Source organism: Pristis pectinata, chromosome 2, assembly GCF_009764475.1.
Source record: "Pristis pectinata isolate sPriPec2 chromosome 2, sPriPec2.1.pri, whole genome shotgun sequence".
NCBI lineage: Eukaryota > Metazoa > Chordata > Chondrichthyes > Rhinopristiformes > Pristidae > Pristis > Pristis pectinata.
The window spans coordinates 55,011,734-55,030,275 of NC_067406.1; the positions used below are offsets into that span (position 1 = coordinate 55,011,734).

The 18,542-nt window shown below is 39.6% G+C and overlaps 1 protein-coding gene across 1 annotated transcript in view; it reads right to left on the reverse strand.

Moving 5' to 3' along the window:
• adamts6 (ADAM metallopeptidase with thrombospondin type 1 motif, 6) overlaps positions 1–18,542 on the reverse strand; it is a 205,852-nt gene that overhangs the window by 100,469 nt on the left and 86,841 nt on the right. The window contains exons 7-8 of the mRNA XM_052044773.1: positions 11,234–11,277; positions 9,505–9,610 (exon numbers count right to left, since the gene is read on the reverse strand). Of these exons, the coding sequence (XP_051900733.1) occupies positions 9,505–9,610; positions 11,234–11,277 (150 nt within the window). The remainder of the gene's footprint in view (positions 1–9,504; positions 9,611–11,233; positions 11,278–18,542) is intronic.

An 18,542-nucleotide genomic window follows, 5' to 3' on the forward strand; every position in this document is an offset into this window, starting at 1 on the left:
ATTCAGGAACACCGTTTAGCCAGCTGTCCGGAGAATGACATTTAATTGCTGGATGTCACTACTGAAAGTGGGAAAAGAGGAGGTGGACAGGAGGAGAAACATTGGAGGAATATGGTTGCCAACTGTCCGATTTTGGATGTGACGCCCTGGATTTAAGTATGACATTGACTGCCCACAATGATGTCAATATAAAATGTGACCTTTTGGGAGCACTCTTAGAACAATTTTCTTGCTGTTAGTGAAAGTCCCTGACTCATTGTTCACCTCCTTGTTATATGGCTAATTAAATCAGCTCTTAATACCTGAATATAAAGTAACTAGACACCAATTCATTTCTACACCTGATGTGGAAGGTCAATAAGAATGAATGGAATAATGTGTCAAAGGAAAAATCCAGTCTTTTGCTCAATTTCTGTAGGTGTCAAGAAGTAGTATTGCAAAATGATTCCTTCAGAGGACAGATTGCCCATGAGCAGCGCCAAGGGTACACTGGATATTATGGTGATTATTTTTTTATTCTTCCAGTTTTTATTACTTAACGCTCATATTCTGCTTGCAATCTTTTTAGAAGGATTCTAGGCAAAAGAAGAAAACTCTCCTGCTTAAATTTCTTATCACAGCTATGCATTGGGTCTACAAACAATCTGCTGGAGGAACTTAGCGGGTTGAGTAGCATCTGTGGGAGGAAAGAAACCCTGCATCAGGACTGAGAGCAGAGAGGCGAGATGGCCGGCGTAGAAAGGAGAGGGGGGGTGGTGAGAAAGGAGTCCGAAGCAATTGGTGGACTGAGGAGGGGTGGAAGGTGACAGGCAGGCAGTGCCAAGTAGGGGAGGTGAGCGGGGGTGGAGTTGGAAGACTGTGGCAGGTGAATGATGGATGGAAGCAGACTAAAAGAGAGAGGAAAAACAAAAAAACAGATGGAGCAAGGTGGCAGGAGGGGAGTGTGAAGATGGGACACAGCTGCTGGAGGGAGATAAGCTGGAACACAAAGCAGTACCAGAGCTGGATTTGGATAAGGAGGTAAGAATGGGAAACATTAGAGGAGAAGGGAGAGGTGAATGACAGTTGGAACCAGATGGGGGTGGAAACCTGTGTGTGAAGTTGGGGGGAAGGGGACAAAGATGGGTGAAGGGGAGCTGGGGAGGAGGGTGAGAAGGGGGACAAAAAGAGGAGGTCCGGAAGATCAGAAAGGGGTGGGGGGGGAAGAAAGAAAAAAAAGCAGGCGTGTTTACCTAAAATTGGAAAACTCAATATTCATGCCAGTGGGTTGTAGACTATTGTAGACTAGTGGAATATAAGCTGTTGCTCCTCCAGTTTGTGTTGGGCTTTATCCTGGGCACAACATAAGGTCAGTGTGGGAATGGGAAGGGGAGTTGAAATGATCTTAACTGGGAACTCAGGATGGCCATTGTGGACTGAGTGTAGGTGTTCTGCGAAATGGTCACTCAGTCTGCGCTTAGTCTCGCCGATGTACAGGAAGCCACATCGGGGGCACCAAATGCAGTAGACAAGGTTGGAGGAGATGCCTGTAAACCTTTGCCTCACCTAGAAGGACTGTTTAGGTCCCTGGAGGGTGGTGGGGGAGGAGGTGTAAGGACAAGTGTTACATCTACTGTGAGGGCAGGTCAAAGTGCCAGGGGTAAGGGAGGGATGGGTGTGGAGGGATGAGCGGACCAGGGAGTCACAGAGGGAGTGGTCCCTGTGGAAGGCAGAAAGGAAGAAGTGTTGGGTCTGGTTGGTTGGTTATGACAGAGGTAGGGGTTGCAGGGCAGAAAAGCCATAAGTGTTTTGTGGAGGGGAAGAACTAGCACTTCAATCAAGGGCATGGATGGGGCTTAATGCTTGCTTAAGGATGTCGGGACAGGGACTGGTAAGGGATTAGAAGGCCTGAGGGATAGCTGCTGCAGCTGTGAAAGCCTTCATGAATAAATGGTCCAGGTAATACATGTGTGGGCCAAAAGTATGAATGAGGTTTTTCAGTTCTGTTATCAGATGCTTCTGTGTTCCTCCAGGTACCTTTGAATGAGGTGCTAGAGTAACTAGAAGAAAACTTACAGATCCTCATAGCAAGTGATAAGTGCTCAATTTCTTTAATAAACATTTTTTTAAAATTGTGCTCTGTAGCATCTATAAATTGCAGTAAGAAATTGAGTTTCTAGGCCACAATGTACTTGTTTACAACTTATTCCTTAAACAGTGACACTGCTTCACTGATTAAAATTAACAAAACTCCCTACATTTTTAAAAAGGGGTTGTTTGAATTATGCACAACAGGAACTCAAATGTCTCACAGGGGATTTTGTGCGACTTCATTGTTTTTCTGATCAGCCATGATGATTAAGAAAATTCCAGACTTGATTCTCAGTCTGCACTGAGGTTGCTTATCTCAGAATCAAAATCAGAAATCAGATTTATTATCACTGACATATGAGGTGAAATCTGTCGTTTTACAGCAGCAGTACAGTGCAAAGACATAAAAATCTATAAATTACAAAAATAAATAAATAGTGCAGAAAATTGAATAATGACGTAGTGTTCATGGCTTCATGGATCATCAGAAATCTGACGGCGGAGGGAAAGAAACTGTTCCTGAGTCATTGAGTTTGGATCTTTAGGCTCCTGTACCTTTTCTCTAATGGTCGTAAGGAGAAGAGGGCATGTCCTGGATGGTGAGTGTCCTTATCAATGGATGCTGCCTTCTTGAGGCACCACCTCTTGAAGGTGTCCTCGACAGTGGGGAGGGTTGTGCTCATGATGGAGCTGGCTGAGTCTACAACCCTCTGCAGCCTCTTGCGATCCTGCGCGTTGGAGCCTCCATACCAGGCTGTGATGCAACCAGTCAGAATGCTCTCCACTGTACATCAATAGAAATTTGTAACAGTCTTTGGTGACGTACCAAATCTCCTCAAATTCCTAATGAAGTAGAGCCGCTGGTGTGCCTTCTTCGTGATTGTATCAATGTGTTGGGCCCAAGGTAGATCCTCTGAGATGTTGACACCCAGGAACTTGAAGCTGCTCACCCTTTCCACCACTGACCCCTCAATGAGGACTGTGTGTGTTCCCCTGACTTCCCCTCCCTGAAGTTCACAGTCAGTTCTTTGGTCTTGCTGATGTTGAATGCGAGGTTGTTGATGCAACACCACTCAACCAGCTGGTCTACCTCACTCCTGTACGCCTCCTCATCGCCATCTGAGAGTCTACCAACAACAGTGGTGTCAGCAGCAAATTTATAGATGGTGTTTGAGTTTAGCCACACAGTCACAGGTGTAGAGATAGCAAAGCAGTGGGCTAAGCATGCAACCTTGATGTGTGCTTGTGTTGACTGTCAGTGAGGAGGAGCTGTTGCTACCTATCCGCACTGACTGTGGTCTCCCGATAAGGAAGTCAAGGATCCAGTTGAATAGGGAGGTACAGAGGCCCAGGTTTTGAAGGTTGTTGATTAGGACTGAGGGAATGATGATGTTCAACACTGAGCTTTAGACAATAAACTGTAGACTGATGTATGTCTTGCAGTTGTCTAGGTGCTCCAAAGCAGAGTGGAGAGCCAGTGAGATTGCGTCCACAGTAGACCTGTTGTGGCAGTAGGCGAATTGCCGCAGGTCCAGGTCCTTGCTCAGGCAGGAGTTAATTCCAGCCATAACCAACCTCTCGAAGCACTTCATCACAGTAGATGTCAGTGCTACTGGGCGATAGTCATTGAGGTAGCTCACCCTGCTCTTCTTGGGCACCAGAATGATTGCTGCCCTTTTGAAGCAGGTGAGAACCTTAGACTGCAGCAGTGAAAGGTTGAAGATGTCCTTGAATACTCCAGCCAGTTGGTTGGCACAGTTTTTCAGTACCTGGCCAGGTACACTGCCGGAGTCCGATGCCTTGCGAGGGTTCACCCTCTTGAAGGATGTTCAGACATCAGTCTCCGAGACAGAGATCACAGGGTCGTCGGATGCTGTGGGGATTCACACAGGTGTAGTGTTATTCTCCCTTTCAAAGTGTGCATAAAAAGCATTGAGCTTGTTGGGGAGTGAAGCATCACTGCCATTTATGTGGTTAGGCTTCGCGTTATAGGAAGTAATGGCTGCAAACCCTGCCACGGATGTTGTGCATCCGATTGTGTTTCTAGCTTCACTTGGAATTGCCTTTTTGCTTTCCTAATGGCCTTCCGTAGGTCATACCTGAATATCTTGTAGGATTCTGGATCACCGGTTTTGAATGCCACAGATCTAACTCTCAGCAGTCAGCGAATCTCCTGGTTCATCCAGGGCTTCTGGTTTGGGAAAACTCAGTATGTTATTGAAGGCACACACTAGTCCACACAGGTCTTATTCATTCAGATCCAAAGATGAGTCCCTGAGTATGTCCTGTAAACGGTTCTCCACCTCCCTTGACCATATCTTTACCATCCTCACCACTGGTGCTGTGGTCCTCAGTCTCTGCCTTTGTGCTGTATCTTAGAATGAGTAGTGGTTGCGTCTCTTCAAATGGCGTCGATGTCACTGTAAGAGTGGGGAAAAGATTCCCTCTCCTTTTCACTATACAGACACCCCTGCTAAAAATGTGCCTGTGAACATGTGACTGAGAGAAATTAGGTTTAACTGCTGCATATCATACAAGATAAAGGAATAACTGGCTGTACTGGGATAAACATTTTCAGGAGGTTAAGAGTGCAAAATTCCAGATAAATATATCATGTGGAAGTTGCACAAAAATAGGTTTTGGTTAACTTGGGTAAACATAATGCATACGGTTTCCGGAATTTAGTGATTTATTTACTTGCTCCACATTTCAGTTTGTTATAGCTGTTCTTTGATAATATTTTTTACTGCTTGACACTAAACTGATTGCTGAATAGTATTCGCATTTGATAAAACTTGGCAGAATCCACACTTAAGTATATTGACAAAGTTTAAATGTAACAGTAAGGTAAAGATTAGATTTAAGCTATTTAACCCTTACTTTTCTTCACAAATATAACCAGTGGCTGATGTTCTGATGTCTGCTTTCAAAAATAAATTTTAATTGCACCTTTGTTTGCACATTAGGGAGTAGAAACTATTATTATCTGAGATCTATGAATAAATGATGGAAAATTTTTAATATTAAATGTTTCCTACATTTAAGAACTAGAATAAAAAAAAATCAAGGAATAGTTTTCAATATTTTTTGTGTGAAGACATTCTAAGAGTCATAAAGAGTTATAGAGCTATACAGCATGGAAACAGGTCCTTCAGCCCAACTCATCCATGCCAACCAAGATGTTTATCCGAACATTTTGCTGCATTTGGCCCATATCCCTCTAAACCTTTTCTATCCACGTAGCGTGCTAAATGTCCTTTAAACATTGTAATTGAACCAGCCTCTTCGGCCTCCTCTGGCAGCTCGTTCAATATAGCCACCACTCTCGCTGTAATAAAATCCCCCCAGGTCCACTTAAAATCTTTCCCTTCTCACCTTAAATCTACATCCTCTAGTTTTAGACTCCCCTATCCTGGGAAAAAGACTGTGACCATCCACCTTACCTACGGCCCTCATAATTTTATATACCCATATAAGGTCAGCCCTCAGCCTCCTACGCTCCAGGGAAAAAAGTCCCAGCCTTTCCAGTCTTTCCTTATAACTCGAGCTCTCCAGTAACATCCCCGTGAATCTTTTCTTGACTCATTCCAGTTTAATGACATCCTTGCTATAGCTCGGTGACTAGAACTGTGCACAATACTCCAAGCGTGGTCTCATCAACGACTTGTCTAGTTGCAACATGACATCCCAACTCCTGTACTCAATGTCCTGACCAATGAAGGCCAGTATGCTAAAAACCTTCTTCACCATCCTGTCTGTCTTTGTCTCCGCTTTCAGGGAAAATTGTGATAAAGAAAACTCTCACAACAAAATAATCGCCCCTCCTCTGCATATCCTCTGGTGAGAAATCATCTTTCCCACAAGGTGCAAGGAGACAAAATTATATGAGCAAAACATCAAGACCAGGAAAAAAACAGTTATCCCTCTCAAAAGTTTCAAAAAAATATCACTGATTGTACATTAAACAGTAGTTCTCCCTTCTCAACTGGGGCAGTATGTTTTGGTTCCTGAGATCCAGACAAGGACAGCAGTTGAAGTAGTTTTCAAAGTATGATTACTTTCATGCACTAACATTTCCATGCATCTCATTCTTTTCAAATATGGTATTCCTTTATTAACTTAACAAAAAACATTCTTAGAGTCAGAGAGCCAAAGAGGTGAACAGCACAGAAACATTCCCTTCAACCTATCAAGTCCATGCCAACCTTATTACCCATCTACACTAATCCCATTTGCCTGCATTATAACCATATCCTTCTATGCTTTCTATTTAAGTGCCTGTCTAAGTGTCTCTGACTTCACCACTGGCAGTGAGTTCCAGATATCTACCACTCTCTGTGTAAAAAACATTTCCCTCAAATCCCCTTTAAAACTCCTTCCTTTCACCTTAAAACTAAGCACTCTTATTTTCAATACCCCCTCCATGGGAAAAAGATTCTGAATATCTACCCTGTCTATGCCTCTTATAATTTTATATACATCTCTCAGGAGACCCCTTAACCTCCTTTGTTCCAGGGAAAATAAACCCAGCCTATCCAATTTCTCGCCTTAACTAAATTCCTCCAATCCAGACAACATCCTGATGAATTTCCTCTGCTGCACAACCACATCTTTCCAATAGCATGGCAACCAGAACTGCACACAAAACTCCAAGTGTGATCTAACCAGAGTTTTATAAAGTTGGAATATAACATCCCAACTTTTATATTCTGTGTCCTGACCAATGAAGACATGCATGCCATATGTCTTCTTCACCACCCTATCTCCCTGTGTTGCCACTCTCAGAGAACTATGGACTCAAACCCCAAGGCCTCCCTGTTCATCAACACTCCTTAGCACCATACAACTTACTGTATATGTCCTATTCCTATTTGACTTCCCAAAATGCATCACTTTGAACTTGCTAGGATTAAATTACATAGGCCAACACTCTGCCCACCTTTCTACCTGTTCTATACAGAACATAGAACAGTACAGCACAGGAACAGGCCCTTTGGCCCACGATGTTGTGCCGAACTAATTGAACTAGTAATGCCTAACTAAACTAATCCCTTCAGCCTACATAATGTCCATATCCCTCCATTCTTTGCACATTCATGTGCCTATCTAAGAGCCTCTTAAGTGCCTGTTTCATATTTGCCTAGCAGCATATTCCAGGCACTCAGCACTCTCTGTGTAAAAAAAACTTGCCCCGCACACCTCCTTTGAACTTAGCCCCTCTCACCTTAAGTGCATGCCCTCTAGTATTAGACATTTCAACCCTGGGAAGAAGATACCGGCTGCCTACTCTATGTCTCACATAATCTTATATACTTCTATCACGTCTCTTAACCTCTGCTGCTCCAGAGGAAACAACCTAAGTTTGTCCAACCTGTCCTTATAGCACATGCCTTCTAATACAGGCAGCATCCTAGTAAACCTCTTCAGCACCCTCTCCAAAGGCTCCTCACAGGGAGGCAATAATGGGGCAACCAGAACTGAATGCAATACTCCAGGTCTGGCCTAACCAGAGTTTTAGAAAACTGCAACATAACTTCCTGATTCTTGAACTCAATGCCTTGACAAATAAAGGCAAGCATGCAAATTATCCTCCTGTAGCCTTAGACTACCAGTTTCATATTAACACCACCAATTTTGTATAAACCCTACCAATTTTTGTATAATCCACAAATTTACTAATCATATCTCCTACATTTACATCCAATTCATTAATATATATCACCAACAACAAGGAACCCAGCATGGATCCCTGAATTACACCACTGGTCGCAAACTCCAATCAGAAAAGCACCCCTCCACCACCACCCTCTGCCTCCTATCACCAAGCCAATTTTGGATCCTATTATCCAGTTCGTCTTGGATCACATGTTCCTTAACCTTCTGGACCAGCCTACCATCCAGGACCATGTCAAATGCCTTACTAAAGTCCATATAGGCAACATCTGCTACCCTGCCTTCATCAATTTTCTTAGTTACCTCCTCAAAAAAAACTCAATCAATTTAGGGAGGCAGGATTTCCCAACACAAAGCCATGTTGTTTATCCCTGATCAGCCCCTGCATTTTTAAATGTACATAAGTCCTATCTTTTAGGACTTTTTCCAATAATTTCCCTGGGCTCAGTGGTCTGTAATTACCTGGTTCATCCCTGCTGCCCTTCTTAAGTAAAGGAACACCATTAGCAATCCTCTAGTCTTCTGGCACATCACCTGTGGCTAGCGAAGATGCAGAAATCTCTGTCAGAGCCCCAGCTATCTCCTCCCTTGCTTCCTATGGCAACCTGGGATAGATCCCATCCAGTCCTGGGGGATCTATCAACCATTGTGTGTTCCATGACATCCAAAATCTCCTCCTTCACTTTGCTGACCTGCAAAAAGATTATCCATGTAATCCTTCCTGAACTCACTATCTTTCAGGTTCTTCTCCTTGGTAAATACAGATGAGAAGTAGTCATTTAGAGCCCCTTGCACATTCCTTGACTCCACATGTGGATTACCCCTTTGGTCCCGAAGGGGATTCACTCTTTCCGTAGCTACCCTCTTGCTCCTGATATACTTACAAAATGTCTGGGATTCTCCTTCTGCTTACTTACCAAGGATATTTCATGGCCCTTTTTGGCCCTCCTAATCTCTTTCTTACGTTCTTTTCTACACACTCTATATTCCTGAAGAGAGTCCCAGTTGCCTATATTTGCTATGTTTCCTTTCTTTCCTCATCAAATCAATATTCTTTGCCCTCCTTCAACACCCACTGTCATCCAAATTTAGTAATACTTCCAATTAAAACTGCACAGCAAGCCATCCTTTAATTTTGTGTACAAACATGAAATCAGTTAGATGGTGAAGTATGCAGTACAACAGTTTAGTAATGCCGCAGGGTAAGACTTGTATTCTTGGTAGTGTCCCTCTGCACGAAAGAATTTCTAATTTGATTGAGTCGAAGGATAGCACAGTACTGAATGAGTTCATTTGTTCACTGAATCAGCACTGCAATTTTAATTGTCAGTAAATGGGAAAGTAAAAACTGAAGACTTGTTACTCCCCCCCCCCCACATCAATCAATGTTATTGACTGATTTATACCACTGCAATTCTTATTGATCAGATGGGGCAATGGCAGAAGTCAAGATTAATAGTACATTTTGTGAGAAAAGCCAAAAGGAAAAGGGATGGGGAAAGGGATGGGTGGGTGGTGGCAAAACTAAATGAGGCATTAACTTAATAAAAAAGTCTTTAGACAGAAAGCAATATTTGCAGCTACTGTACTGCAGAAAGGAGGCACAACAGGGGGAAATATCATTTCTTTGACATTTGTAGTTAGGATTCATAAACTAATATCACTTCAAGTTACTAAAAGCTGCATTTCTGTGAACTTGGCAGAGTTAAACAAAGAATTCATTTTAAAATTGGGAATAGGGATTACTTTTAATTCACTCACTTGTGACCAATCTCATGTGCAATTGTGAATGCTGAACCCAAGCCAATATCTTCATTGATGCTGCAGCTTCGCTCAGGCTCACACATTCCAGCCACTGAGGCCAAGCCTAAATAAACAGAGGGAGACACAAAGGGTCAAGCCAAGGTGTTTCAGTCTTAAATACTCTTGTTATAATGGTTTAGGTTCTTTTTTTATACACATCTATATAACCTACATACACAGAAGGAATTATTGGCACAAGGTTAAGTTTACAGTCATTTGCAAATTCACTGGAGGGAATTGCACTTTACAGGCCAGACATTAATTTTTTTTGAGCTACAGCCAGCGCTGGAAAACGTCTAGACTAGGGGTTAGATTTATAAATTTACTTCTGGTAACTTGGGACCACCTGAAATTTGAGCCTGAAGAGGGAACTAAAATCAACATTTCTATTATTTTTCTATTCTTACCTAGCAAGAAGTAAAATGTACTTTTTGTATGGCAATTTTTTTTGGATTAGTAATTTGTTTATATTGCAGCAAACTGTTGAAATAGGTAAGTGTTATCTTTACACATCTGAATTTCTGTTTTATAAATAGAAGAAAAATAGCTCTTAAGTAGTTCAGAATTGCTGTTCAGAAGAATTTCTGTTTCTTTTTTTTTAACATAATGAATTATGCATATGAAAATATCTAAGTATTTATTAAAATTGGTATCTGACCGTAAGACATTCTTACATTTTAAACCAAAAAAAACTTGCTGTACAACATTTAAGTATTTTGGAAACCAGCGTATTTTAAACTTTGAACAAACTACAGAATTAGAAAGAACGAGTCAGCAGTTTTTGATTATTCTGGTATAATTTGTACCATTGGTGAAAATGACATATTATGTGTTGTAACTATTTTCAAATTACATGCAATTAGTTTGCACTGTAACAAACTGCAGCAGTCAAAAACCTACAATGCAACAAGTAGTAATTTAATAATTTTCTCTCCTGGTGTGGGGTGTAAAAATTAACTACACTTATGACAATAGAAATCAAATGGTTTGTGCCAATCACCTCCCTCCCACTCTAGTCGACAAGCTTTTGCTCTACACAGGTCGCCCAAAGGTTATGGCAGGGTTCCGTTCCTGAAAACTGTTCGTAACCCAAACAGTTCACAAGTCGGAAATGTGGCCGCAAACTGAGTTCCCACACGGAAGAAGATGCTGGCAGCCCTGCAGCAGCTGGCAAATCCATACCGCCGGACTTCCAAACACTTGTTTATATGTACAGGGTATACATAAGTCGGGCGTTCATAAGCTGGGGAGGACCTGTAATAATATCAGTCAATAAGATCAGTCACTCAATTGTGGTAGTCTTCTGAAAATGATATGTAAACGATGAAAGGATAGAACAGTTGTTACCATGAAAAAAAAGATACAAGATTATATTCACTCGTGCAATACCAGTGCAAATATCACATATTTTGTTTATATTAGCACAGTGCTCCAGGTTGAGAAAAAACATAATAGAATTGACTTTTTGTGGCAGAAATATATTGTAAAGAAAGAAAACAATACTTCATCTAATTTAAGTGCTATGTAAATCTAAAGGTTCATATGAAACACCACAAAAATAAATACTTTTATCTTTGCAGTTTAATTTAAAAAAACTGGCATCAAAATTAAAAGAAATTTAATAGATCAATAAGACTATTGGGAAACAATATAAGAACATTCGTTAGTTGCAGCAGTAAAATCTTACCCAGCGTTCCACAAGGCTTATTTTTATAGGTGCAGATGTCATACCTACAGGGAAGAAATAGTGAAAAATTCAGTAGCATATAAAATATTGTTTTGTTTTGTATAGTTATTCCATTAATATAGCATAGTTAACATTAGTAGATGATGATCAGTGAAATTATATTTTGCCAGCTAGCTTTGGTGTTTTCAGCACTACAGTGAAAATGATGTGAACAGCACGCTTACAGGATCTGGCTTCAAGCCAATGGGATATCTGCCAGTTAAAAAAGTTAAACGTGATCTTTGTAGTCACAATGCTCAGTGAAAGGAGGTGAAGAGAAGCAGCATGTCTGGAGACACAGCCACAGTAAATGGTTGGATCTGTTTTTTTTAAATAAGAACATGGATGATGGTCTTCCAAGATGGTCAAATTAGTGCACATTTCCAAAAGGTAATTTAAGTGGCTAAATAAAAGTACATCATATATATTAAAATGATAGAATACTTCTCTAATCCAGTCTTTTTCATTCTATGACAGCAAGTGTCTTCCCCAAATCAAAAGCATTATTTCATGTTTACAGTGCTGTAAACTTCACATTAGTCATTCTTTTAACTGTCGATAATATTTGATATTAGGCTGTTGCTTCCACTGGCCTCTTCATGTACCACATAAAAGTAATGCCTCTCCTAAGCAATGTCAGTCCCCGGGAGAGGCAATGTAATGTGTAAGATCACCATAATCAGAAAGCATTAAACAATTTATAAAGAAAACCTTACTTTCAATCTGAAAAGATAAATACTGTGAGAGGTGGTACATGTAGTGCACTTAGTGGCTACTCTGAAGGGTGATTGAGACCCTACTCAAAAATATATATCTTTGTTCATTAAGCATATCACATAGTATACTGATGTGTAACCTGTACAAAGGAAGGTGGATCTTTCAGGTGTTTTAGGGAAATTACTACTAACGTGGCTCTTTGGAGCATGTGCTTACCTGAGGGAAGGAGGGATAGTAAGTTACCTGGATGGAGGAAGTAATAACATTCAAAACGTAAAAGCAGAAAATCAGAATGCGTAAATAGTCTTTTCTGCAATTGCAAGCATGAGTTCTAGAGAGCATGTTGCCTCCTTAGTTTTAATGATGGAAATTTAGGATAGGTGGAGAAAATTCCTGGCTGAGGGATGGGGGAGATGATTGGAATTGGAATAGGTTTAATATTGTCACATGTACCGAGGTACAGTGAAAAGCTTGTCTTGCATACTGTTCATACAGATCAATTCATTACACAGTGCATTGAGGTAGTACAGGTAAAATGATAACAGAATGCAGAATAAAGTGTAACAGCTACAGAGAAAGTGCAGTGCAGGTAGACAATATGGTGCAAGGTCATAACGAGGTTGATTGTGAGGTCAAGAGTTCATCTTATTGTACTAGGGAACCACTCAACAGGGTAAAAGCTGTCCTTGAGCCTGGTGGTACATGCTTTCAGGCTTTTGTATCTTCTGCCCAATGGGTGAGGGGAAAAGAGACAATGTCCGGGGTGGGTGGGATCTTTGATTATGCAGGCTGCTTTACCGAGACAGCGAGAAGTATACACAGAATCCATGGAGGGGATGTGCTGAGCTGGATCCACAACTATCAGAAATCATTCCAGTAAAATTCTGTGACATAAGACAAGATCAGGTTTGAGATTTTAAAAGGGAGTTTAAAAAGTGAAGGATTAGATTAAAGAGCAGGACATAAGGAATTGTTCCCTGTGTCTTATACCTGGCTAGTTTGGGAAAGGCTTTAAGGACTACATAAAGAGGTGCATTTCAGATCTCTAGGATACAAAGACATATTCTGGGATAGGTGGCAGCTGTACAAAGGAAGCAGTTATTTGCATACTTGCAAAGCGGAAATGGCAGTAGCATGGAATTAAGTTGGAGAGACAGAGGAAAATACAATTTAAGATTTTAACATACATATCTTGATGCTTTTGCAAATGTATCTGAATTTGAGGCAGGAAAGATCTTAAGAAGAAAGGAGACCAGAAAATTAGGAAACTGAAATAGCTGAGTAGCTCCAGCAAAAAAAATCTGGACTTACTCAGCGCCTCGGGCAGCATCAATGATCTGAATCATTAATGCTGTTTCTCTCTCCACAGATACTGCCCAACTTGCTGACTATTTCTAGCTCTTTCTGTTTATATTTCAGATTCCCAGCAGATACGATAATTGTTTTCTAACTTCAAGGCAATCATGTGTTATTAGTTTCAACAGGGCAGGATGATAAACTTAAGAAAGGAGATGACGGCTTCAAATTTCTATGCACATGTATATCTGCAAGAAGTCAAGAAGTTTCTCAAGTGGAAAACAGACAAGTTGAGAAACTTTCAACAGTTAAAATGTGTGTTCTTATATGGTTCTTATATGTGTTATATGGTTCTTATATGTGTTCTTAAATCATTGATACTGCCTGGCTTGTTGATTGTTGTTGGCATGTTCAGTTGTTGCTAAATAAGCATGCAGAAGTATTGGAATATTTCAAACAAAAGATAAGGATGGAGAGAGGGGTGAGAAATAAGTTAAATGAAGCATTATATAACTTGCTTTCTTACCTAATTAAATGGAAGAATTTTATTGAATTTCCTTGATACTAACACAGAATTTTTCTTTGGACTTTTGCTTTCCCATGGAGTTAATGTTGCTAGTTATTGAATAGGATAGTGCTTAAAATGCAGTTTAGCAGTTCAATTAAGAGCTATCTTTCTGTTTCATTTTCAAAACAGAAATTCATAACTCCAGCACTTTTCATGTAAGGAATTACTCTATCATATTGGCAGATGAAGCTTTCCTTGGAACTAATATTTTATAAAAATAATCTTACAGTGTGGTCTTTTTCACAATTGCTCACGTGCCTCCTTATCATGCCATGCAATATGCCTTTTAGCATCTTCCTGAGACTAGTTTGATAAAGGCAGACACAATAACTACCAATCCATGTACATGACTCAGTCATTTTGAAAGGCAGAATACTTCTTCAATGACAATTCTTATTGAATGCAATAAGATTTTCTTCACGGAAAGTAATTACAATGGCACACGCAGTTTGCTATAAATCTGGCAAGCTTCAGTTAAAAAGAATGCAAGTCCCACAAGAAAAAAACAATGGTTTGGTTGTACTGAAATCTTTTGTTAAAGGCCTACTTGATACTGACTGAATGGATGTACCACATGATTTCCAAAAGATGGGCAAGTATCCTTGAGTAAGATGTCATCCCCACAATATGTTAATATTGGAGCCTTGTTATCTACATCAATTGGTCTGCCAGAATACCTATGTTGTAATCATCTACAGGTAGAAATAACCAGAAAGAGATCTCTAAGTTTTGTAAATCCTCTTAAAGTACCAAAGCCATTGTTAAAGCCGAGTAATACCATTTTTATAAAGTGATTCAAAAAATTTAAATGAAAATGTAAACTGTTTAACATAAAAACATATCCAACTGGCAAGGTGACAATCCTCTTTTGATTAACCTATTTTCATTTGTTTATGAATCAAAGGAATATTTTCTAAGGGGTTCTTAGAATTTTGAAAAGAAACACTGTTGCATTAAAGACACATAAAACTCTGATTAATCCAAATTTATGAGTTTTTCATACTCCAATATTTCAAAATCACAAGAGATGGAATCAAAGTCTTAAATGCAAAGGTGTATTTTCTAACATTTAACATACTCCTTTAGAAACTCTGTTTCTTGGAATTGCTTAAGTAATGACAGCAGACAATGGAAGGTCATTAATAATATGTGTTCATACAACAATCAGAATAATTAACTGGAAGTTGCTTTATGATAGACACATATGAGACAGGTGATTTAAAGGATAAAATCAAATCATGCGTTCAAGTACATCTTAAATAAATACAAGACATGAGTTTAGTGCCAATCTTTTCAATCAGAGGCTATTTGAAGATGCAGTGAACTGGAAAGCTAGCAGGAAGGCAGATAAGAAAAGAGGCTGATCTTGTTCCTGCAACAGAATTGAGGTAACCTATTGTTTGTAATGGTGATGGATTGGTCTAACAGAATTGCTGAAGGTGATAATTAATGAACTCTGAAGTATAGTTTCATTGCAATAGTGGTTGGCAGTCCTACTTAAGACATTAGCTATATCCTGAAACTGATCAGGCAAGAAAAGTAAATAAGAATGTGAGTGAGCTAATGATCTTTACAAAACGTTCAACAGGTTATGCTTGCTATGAGATGCAAATAATAAAAGAACCTCTTTCAGGTTTCTTATATTGATTCCATGGTTTGTGATGGATATCAAAACATGGGAGAAGCTTAAACTGAAACATACTTTGAAGACAAAGGAGACTACAAATGCTGGAATCTGGAACAAAAAACAGAACACTGGATCAAGCAGCATCTGTGGAGGTAACAGGTATAAATTGACGCATCTGGTCTAGACCCTTCATTAGGATTGAGAGGGAAAAGGAAAGATTGCCAATATATAGCAGTATGGGTGTGTGTGTGTGTGTGTGTGTGTGTGTGTGTGTGTGTGTGTGTGTGTGTGTGTGTGTGTGTGTGTGTGTGTGTGTGTGTGTGTAGGCCATGGGTGTGGGTTACCTGAAAACCATCTTTCCCTTCCCATCTGCTTTCACTTATCATGTACCAGCCTCTATCTAACCCCCTATATACTGCTGTATATTGGCAATCTTTCCTCTTCCCACTCAGTCCTGATGCAGGGTCTCGACCTGAAATGACACCTGTTGCTTCCACAGATGCTGCCTGACCTGCTGAATTCTTCCTACTTTTTTTAAAAATACTTTATTGGATTTCTGAAAATAATGTTCTGCATCACGTCAAACTAAAACAGAACTGTAATATCTTTGGTTAAGTGTCTAAGATAAATTTATATTTTAAAATTAATGTTAATTAGCTGAGTTCTTAAAAAGAAACATCTGGGACCAGGTGATTAAGGGAGCAATGATACTAATTTATCCAATGATAGCAGGGGTCGGGGGGTGGGGGGAGTAGCTGGTACTATTGTGCTATTGATAATGAAAATGAATTTCCCTCCTATCTTTCAGGTTTTTTTTTACTGAACGTAACATGTGCTGATACCTGGCAGACATGAATAGGTGCTCCCAAAACTGAAGCTCCATTACTTTAGCAGGGGATTTACAGAGGCAACAGATAGCCTTTTTATTTCTGCAATTAATATATTTATTTTAAATCCCCTGCTAAAGTAATGGAGGGCTGAACACCAAACAAGTGTGTTAAACATCATTTTACCATCTTAATTCCCATCAACCTAAATAAGGAATCCATCTAGTAACATAACTGTCTGTCTGGAGAGGTAAAGTATTTTTCATTTGGTATTGCATCCGACTTGGACACCAGAGTATTAGTACAATGTGCTTGGGATTTTCCAGTTTCAGCATTTCAGTTTTCAATGCTTCATAAAATTGCAGTTTAGCCGAGATGGAAGGCTTCAACAAGTTTCATTCACTTTAACCTCTTTCACAGAAGAACACAGGCAAATAGTAAACTGTACATAGGTATACTAAAATCAATCTTATACTTTTAAGACCTCAGACACAATTCAAGTAGTCACCCTGGCATCAGTCACTTTTTATGGGAACTATTCACAGAGTGTGTCAAAGTGCTCCCCTAATAAGGTGGAGACCTCCATTAATTTGCGTGATCATCAGCACCCTAAGGAAAATCAAAAACATCTGTAGATACTGAAAATTTGAAATACAAACAGAAAATACCGACACATTCAGGAGGTCAAGTAGCATTTGCTGGAAGAGAAAGTGTTAACATTTCAGGTTGAAAATGAAGGGTCTTCAACCTGAAACATGACAACGATTCTGCTTCCACAGATGCTGCCTAACCTGCTGGGTGTTTTTAGCATTTTCTGTTTTTATTTCAGAGCCTTAAGGATCCAATTGGACAACTGATGCACAGGCTGCAAGCATTTGAGCCTACTTGTGATTTTGCATATGTTACTAGTACCCCATTGCCCTCTGCTGTGCATAAAGCTGGGGAGCAGTGCCAGGTATGCTCAACATGGCAGACCATTAAAATCACGTCAACTTTAATGAATAAATATAAATGGTGTTGTAACTATAGCCTAGGAATGAGATTCACCAATACTAGCAGATAATCACTTTCTGAATGACTTCAATATGTTGGTTCCTATTTTACATCTTGGATTAATACATTTACTTTAAATGTCTTTGCTAAAGTAATGAAGAGAAGAATATCAAATATATGTATTAAGTGCCATTTTCCACCAATATTGCCAGCAGACAGTTCCGGGCCTATATTTTTTATTAATAATATAAAATAGTTTAGAGCTTCTTTTAGTTCATATATAATTCAGATACACTGATATACAAGAAATTTTAACATTCCCTCGGTGCTGAATAAAGGCATGAAGAATAATGTAGTTCTACTTAAAAGATGGAGAAATTACTGAGCCATTTAAGAGTATTAAATCCAGCTCCATGTCTTTTAGATATGCTGTATATACAAAACCCTAAGTTTAAATATCCAATTATTGTTTCAAAATATGCTGCAGAAAAAAAGTTCTAATGACTTTGTCCATACAATGATTACTTTGAAAAGCTTACTTAGTGTGTTTGCTTAGAGTTCAAGGTCAAAGAAGTTGAGCAATAAATGTCTTGGTTCACCATGTTAGGGTCGTTATTTACAACTTTTATCTTGTACTTGAAAATATTTCGATTGCATTGCAACATTTATCACAGCTACCCAAGGTGAGGCAGGTAACTATTCAACAATTGATCAAAGAGTAGTTCAACCAATAGCTTACCCTGTGTCAACTTCTGGGGGTAAACTCAATCCTGCATATTTGAAAGAAAACAAATGTTTTCCATTTCTGTTCAATACATAAGAATCACTTTGACACTAAAGATGCTGTGCTAATCTTAAAGAATTCATAGAGATGATGCATCTACATTTATTTATCAACTTCCTTCTCAGAATTAATAACCTCATGCTACTTTTCAAGGTAAACCAAGTCTATTTTTAAAAACAATTAATGTTGGGATACAATATTGTGGAACTACATTTAATTAACCTATAGAAGTCCAGAAAGCACCATTGCCATTATAATCTGAGATATGCTTTTCGTGTCCTCAAATGTCAATTCCAACTTCAGAACAGCAGCATTTCTCTCCTGGTTTCCCCTCCCCCTCTGTTCCCGCCCTCCTCCTGAACTGCATCAAGGATCTATCACTAGGCTCTCAGGGTTAACTTCCTCATGGGACTCCTATAACACTCTACCACCAGTTTCCTCCCAAGGTTAACACAGCT